The sequence below is a fragment of the Phalaenopsis equestris genome, unplaced genomic scaffold, assembly GCF_001263595.1.
Source record: "Phalaenopsis equestris unplaced genomic scaffold, ASM126359v1 Scaffold001243, whole genome shotgun sequence".
Taxonomy (NCBI): domain Eukaryota; kingdom Viridiplantae; phylum Streptophyta; class Magnoliopsida; order Asparagales; family Orchidaceae; genus Phalaenopsis; species Phalaenopsis equestris.
In genome coordinates this window covers 335,794-342,689 of record NW_018165682.1, presented here as the reverse complement: position 1 = coordinate 342,689, position 6,896 = coordinate 335,794, and the positions used below count along the sequence as shown (strand labels likewise).

General features: G+C 32.2%; 1 protein-coding gene across 2 annotated transcripts in view; it reads left to right on the top strand.

Moving 5' to 3' along the window:
* Nucleotides 1-3,344, top strand: part of LOC110033639 (dual specificity protein kinase shkC-like) — a 49,137-nt gene extending 45,793 nt beyond the window's left edge. For both annotated transcript variants that reach the window (XM_020737686.1, XM_020737685.1), the window contains exons 12-13: nt 151-282; nt 3,271-3,344. In XM_020737686.1, coding sequence (XP_020593345.1) covers nt 151-282; nt 3,271-3,277 — 139 coding nt within the window. In that variant the 3' untranslated portion in view covers nt 3,278-3,344. The remainder of the gene's footprint in view (nt 1-150; nt 283-3,270) is intronic.
* Nucleotides 3,345-6,896: the final 3,552 nt, after the last annotated feature.

Sequence of the window (6,896 nt, the reverse complement as noted above, 5' to 3'; positions counted from 1 at the left end):
ATATATATAGATATGCTTTGAATCAATGGAAGATGGAAGTTAGGCTTAACGAGCTTTTGCTGCCTATGGTTTTCCTTTTAATGCTTACATTTTGTATCCCTAAACTTTGATTGAGTTTCAAGCTTGCTAATGTGGAGTTCGGTTCTATAGGTTGATTGAAGAATGTTGGAGCACAAATCCTATAATAAGACCAACATTTGCCGAAATAATTGTGAGATTGAATAAAATCCATTCCAGCAGTTCTAAGCAGGGCCGATGGAAAGGCACCTTTAAGCTTCCTTGGTATGTCATATCTATATTATTGTGCATGGTTACTTTTCCCACCTTTTGATCACTGCTCCCTGTTATGCAATCACTTGTTTTGCATTGTATGCTTTTGAAGATTTCAAAATGTAGCCATCTTAGTTTCGTACACTTTTACTTTGTTCATTAAATTTGCTCATCTTTATCAAGATGATCATTTTAATCACGATCTCTGTAGTAGTGAAGTGAAGCATATAGTATTTTTTGCCCTATCACAACTCTTTTCGAATTGTTTTGTATTCGGGGACCCTGAATCATTAGCCTCTTTTTCTCCACTCTGAATCATTAAAATGTTCAATCTATTCTGACAAAATCTCATTCCTTCTAAAAAAACCAATTTCTAATTTTGTTGATTTTTTTTAGTGTAAAAAAGCTTTATTGTAAAAAATTGACGGTTTAAAAAATGCTTTGGCCTTCTTCCTTCTCTTGCAAAACACACACACACAGACTTACATACAAACAGACAGACATACTTACATACATACATATATCCTCACACATGCCACGCACGCCCACGCCCACACCCAAACACACACCCGCACGCACGCACTCGCCAAGCACACACACACACACACACACACATATTATTTTTATTATATATACTTGTTATTTTTATTATAAGTTTATTTATATGATAAATAATTAAAAAAAAAAGAGTATAAACATAACTCGAGTTATTAAATGTTAATAAAATTAAGTGTATTTTTTAAATAATTAAATTATCCCCTTTCAAGAAAAAATTCCGACTCTACCACTACTCATAAGTTTAGCGTTACCTTACAAAAGTTCTCAATTGTACTAGACAATTACAAAGTTAACTTTGGGATATGGAATCTAGATTATCTTTCTAAATGAAATATTATCATTAGGCATCAACTTAATATTTATTCATGTATCTCATGGTGAGGTACTATCAACCTCGAACAATACATTTCTTCTCATCATATGATGGGGTCAATTTATACTAGTCACAAGTGATACTACTTTAGAGTACATTATTTATTCTACATAGGCCTCTCACAAGCACATAAAATGACATTTAGGTTTTGTTTGGGGCAGCTACAGCTGCACTGTCTCAGAAAACTGCTGCGGAGAAGTTGGTTGTCTGTTTGTTGCAGTTGCGTGAAAACAACTGTGGGGCAGTTGTTTTTGGAAAAAATGACAATTCTACCTCTGTTTAGTAAAGTTGTTTAAAACAGAACTGTAGCAGCCACATATTTGATACTTTAAAAACATAAATTTATTTCAAAACAGAACAAAAGTTCAGATACATAACTCACTTAATAGTGAGTACCGAAAGCACTAAAGAAAAAGAAGAAAACTAATAAAATTATAAGTAAAATAATGATGATAGTATTTTTAACATGAAGACAATGTATGTCTCGTTCTAAATGACAGGTCTACCACTGTAAGCCACAACCACCAACCCAACCTAAACAAAATCTTAAACTAATGAGTTTTTCTTGAAGGATGAAGTATTACTCAAGTATATAAACAAAGCATGGAGTTCGACCACATTCATACTTTGACATCAATATATCGATCATTCGAAAGCTCAACAGAAGAAACAAGTTAAGCTTCCAACTTTGTCAAAATTACAAGAAACTATGAACTTTGAGCTCATTATTGCGTCAAGACATAGGCATGATAATTGCCCTAATATTCTAGTTCATGGCAGCCACATTCCCACCAAATCCATGCCAATGCCAAATACAAACCAGGAGATCAGCTACACAACAACAACTTCAAAACATCTAACGAGTATAAAATAAAAAAAATTCTTACCGCTGCTGTGAGGAACTCGTTAGAAGAAGAGGAAGAGGAGAGGGAGCGTGAGCTACGTCGGGAAGAGGAGAAAGACGACCAGATATCGTCAACGGTCGGAGAAGAGGAGAGGGGAGAAGATCACGGTTTGCTCTTCTTTCGCGGGATCTACTGTCGTGGTTAGGGCTAAGTAAAAAGGGGGCACGGGGGTAAAAAACTGATCGACAAAGCTGGGCCGCAGGTAAGGGGGAGCTTTCTGCGTTCGCAGCAAACCGCGGGACGCCGCGGCGGCACCGCCTCTCCAAACGGGTTAAATTAGCGGCATGGTGTCGCGCCGCAGGTCCCCCATTGCCCCAAATGCACCCTTAAGCTCAATGAGATTGCGAAGTTCTGACCCCTTCAGGGCTTCAAGTTCTCAGCTTAGAGAGGAATCGAGAATGAGATTTAGGTTATTATAATATTATGTTTAGGGAGTAATTTGTTAGTTTTTGACTCAATATTCATGAACAAATTGTTTGTTTAGTTAGCTTTCTATTTTTTCCATATAAGCTTGTAAAATAACTATGTGATTTTTTAAATTTTGACTATATATTCATCCATTAATCACATGGTGAGATAGATATTAACTTCTTGTGTTAAAGGCTGAAATGAGTTGAGTGATATGTTATGTAGATTTGTCTTTGGTTGCTTGCTATAAGTTAATGAATGGAAGCTTAATCATATGAAAATACAAGTGAATCTCTAGTTTGAAGAAATGGAGATGGAATTGAGGAAATAGTGTTTTTTTTATTTGATGCGAACGATCTGAATGCTATAAATGTAAAAAATTAAAATTTAGATATTAGATGTAAATACATCATAGTTTTATGGGTTAAATTGAAGAAAAAGATTTACATACATACAACACAATTCTTCTATATTTACAAATCTAATACCTAAATTTTAATTTTTTATATTTAATAGCATTGTACTTGTAGCGTTTTATGTTTGTTTTTTGAAAGCTAATATTAGTGAACTTTTATTTGATATGAATGATTTGAATGCTATAAACGTAAAAAATTAAAATTTAGATACTAGATATGTAAGTACATGGGAGCTGTATGGTATGTATGCTCATGTCCTCAATCACAGTTTTCTCACAAGTGCAATTTGAGCTTTTTATTGATGACATTTGTCCTTTTCCTTTTTTTTTTTTGGTTGCAGGATTTAGCAGAGCAGACCCGCCTTGGAAGGTTTTGACGGGGCAACATCTTGTAAGAATAAGAACCCTGTCTCGCCAAAAAACAGCCTGGTGTGAGTTAAATAATAGCACATGTTTTGAAATAGAACTTGTCACATAAACTTCAGTTGTGTGATTTGCACTTTCTATATTGTTTATGCTGACCCCAAAGAAATAAGTGCCTTCTTACTGTGATATTTTGTTCTCTTTTATGATATAAAAAGATAAATTTTGGGTATTAGGTATATAAATTTGTAGGAATTGAGTGGTATGTATGTAAATGCGTCAACATAAATGGTACTCTTGACTGCGAATAATTATTCCATACGGACATCGTATGCAGTGACGCATGCGTCGTTCGATCTACACCGTTGATCAGATCAAAGTTGTATTTCGGTAGGCCCAAATTTAAAAAAAAAAAAAATGATAAGAACTCTGATCAATAATGGAGATCCGACAGCGCATGCATCTTTAGATATGGAATAATTTTTTATTAACCACAGGGTTTTATATTTTTATGATTTAGTTTTTCCTGCTTTCTTTCTTGGTTTTTACTGGATTTTTAATCTTAGAAAAAAATTATAATAGTTTAGAGTTTAGAGTAATCCTTTGAACTGTAGGCCTCCACAGGATTACCGTAGGCCGTAGTACTCTGTGAACGTCATGAGGAAGAAAACGCATGCGCATGTGCTGGCAGAAACAATAATTCTGATTGAAAATAAAGCATGAAAATAAATGTGAAATAATTTATCAGAATATATTGGTAAATAATTGGACATGTTAGGCTATTTTCGTAATTGTTTTAAGTGAAAAATGGTAATGAGCGATTTATGCTGTATTTATTTTAAAATAATTTGAAAATTTTTCTGGAACACAAATCAATATTTTGATCCACTTTTTCCCTTTTTTTTGGTCAAATAAATGACCAAAAAATGCTGCTTCCGTGGTTCATTGTTAAGAGTTGATTGTCACGGACAAAAAGTCTCATTTCAGATAGGTGAGACTGAAAATCAGTATTTAAGTCTTGGGTTGCCCATCAACGCAAAAAGCTCTTTTGAGAGGTGATAAGTGATATCAGAGCCGATTATTGTCTGCCAGGTGCATGGACTCTTCATGGTCCAGTGAGACCCTCGGTGGAGCCGATCCGTGACGAGGGCGTCACGTGATTGGGTGGAGGAGAATGTCACGGACAAAAAGTCTTACATATGCTATGTGTAGGGTCGAAAAATAGTATTTAAGTCCTGGGCTGTCTATCACCCCTAAGAGCTCTTTTGGGAGGTGACACGGTATTATGAATTAATTAATAATTCCAATGTGTAATTTTAATGTCATCTAGACCAGAATATTATGAAGAAGCGTAAGTTCATGCACACAAATTTGTATATATTTACATGTTATATAAAAAGTTTGATATTTACAATTATAATCATGTCATAATGCAGAAAAAAAGTTTGTCAATTTTTAGAAATGAGATCATAGAAAATTGATTGTCAAGCATGTGAATATGAAAAGTTGCGTTGGAAAAGATTTGTAGTGTGTACTATTTAACTTCATACTGAGTAGAAAATTATAGAGAAGCTTGCATACTTACAAGACAAATGTGTACGCATATACATATTATATAAAACCGTTGATATTTACAATTATACCATGTCATAAGCTTATTCATAAAAGTGTATTTCAATTTTTGCATACGTGACCTTACAAAAGTGATTATTATGCATGTAAATATGAAAATTGTTTAAATTCCTCTAATTATTTTCTTAAAAAAAAATTGTAGTTGTATAACATGGAAAAATGATTGGTAGATTTTATTGGTATGTAGTAAGAAAATGTAGAAAGGTATGGATGGGAAATTAAAATAATAATAATAATAATAATGATTATATTTTTAGTAGTCTTTCATTCATGATAGTAGAGATTGAAAGTTAATCTTTTGTTTATATAAAAATTCTATGCATAATTAGAGAGTAGTAGAATTTTATATCTAAATAAATTTTATGTGAAAAAAAAAGAGGGGAAGTCTTAAGTTATTGTCTAGTTAGAATACATTTATGAATTTTGATTTGAGGCTGCAAAAATTTAACCTACATTGCGATTGTAAAAGAATATATGCATTGCAAAATTTTATTTGAACATTATCTGAAGTTGGTGATAGAAAGTGATAATATTGTTAACGATAGCAAGTGTCTGTTGATGATTTATGTAAAGGGTATGACAGGTGTCTGCAATTTGATGCTAATAAAAATTTGAAGTTTCGTGCATGTTGGTCAACAATATACATTAAGTGACATTAATGATCAAGCTTGATAACAGAGGTTGGTTGTGTCCAACTATTGACTGTGATTTTCTTCGCAAGAGAGGAGATTGAATGGCCTAAAACTTCAACATATTATCTATTGGATTTCAATTTTTGGGCATCTCTCAAGTTATTTTATGACTAATGATTATTAAAGATGCCTTCTTTTTATGTTTGTGTGTATCACCTCCACTTCTCTTTCTCTCTCTCTCTCTCGCTCTCACTCACACACACAAACACACAAATGGATGGCCGTAGATTCTCATTTCCTTCTTTGGACTCAACATACATATTATGCTTGACCACCATCATTCTAATCTCTTCAGCTTATTTCTATTCTCTTTAGCTTTTTAGAATAGAGTTAGAATCTTGCAATTTAAAGGTTGCTTAGGAGTAAGAGAAGATACATCATAATATACATGCGCATTCCCTAGTAATTGCTTCATCGTACTATTAAAAATAATTTAACTTGAATCTCCTATTCTGAGCTTGCTTTCCATATGTTTCCTTTTTCTTACTTAGGAATGAAAATGTCACTTTAAATTATTTAATTTGCTAGCAACTACAAATAGTTTCTTCTTAGTATCTTTAAAATTAGAACAATTTACATTCAATGTCTTATCAAAAGCATGAATTATCTCACTTTAAAATTCTAGTTTCTTCTACTGTATTAATAAGGTCATAAATAATTATTTTTGGAGGAAGTTGACGAGAAATCAACACTATAATTGAATTTTAATTTTTTTTGCTTGAGTATATAAAATGAAATCTTCTTTTTAAGATTATTGAAATTGACTTCCTCAATAAATATGTTGAATTAAAAGTAGTTATTTAGTTAAGTAACATGCTTCTCTAGAAAAATGTTTCATATTTAATAAATCTTCAATTCATTTTTTAGACAAGAGCATACTATAAATAACATTAGTTTGGGAAAAATATTTACAATTATCTTTTATAATCAGCATTTATTAATATTTATAATTACTCATATAATTCTCATAAAATAATGGTATTCAAAACGTAACTTTCACTTCTCATAAAGAATACTCTTCTTCAGCTCATTCCATAAAGAATATAGGTCATACAAATGAACCACTTAAAATTCATATCTTTTTATTTTATTATGGTATTAATGTTCCCCCTCATTATGAAGTATCCCAAGTATACATCTTTCTAAAATTTTAAGCTTTTAAAACTCAAAAATCCTAGAATTTTATTTTCCAAATGAGAAATAACTCCCACCATTCATGCCAACAAAGCACTATCATCTCCATCTATTGAGAAAAGCAACAAATATAATCATAAGTACAT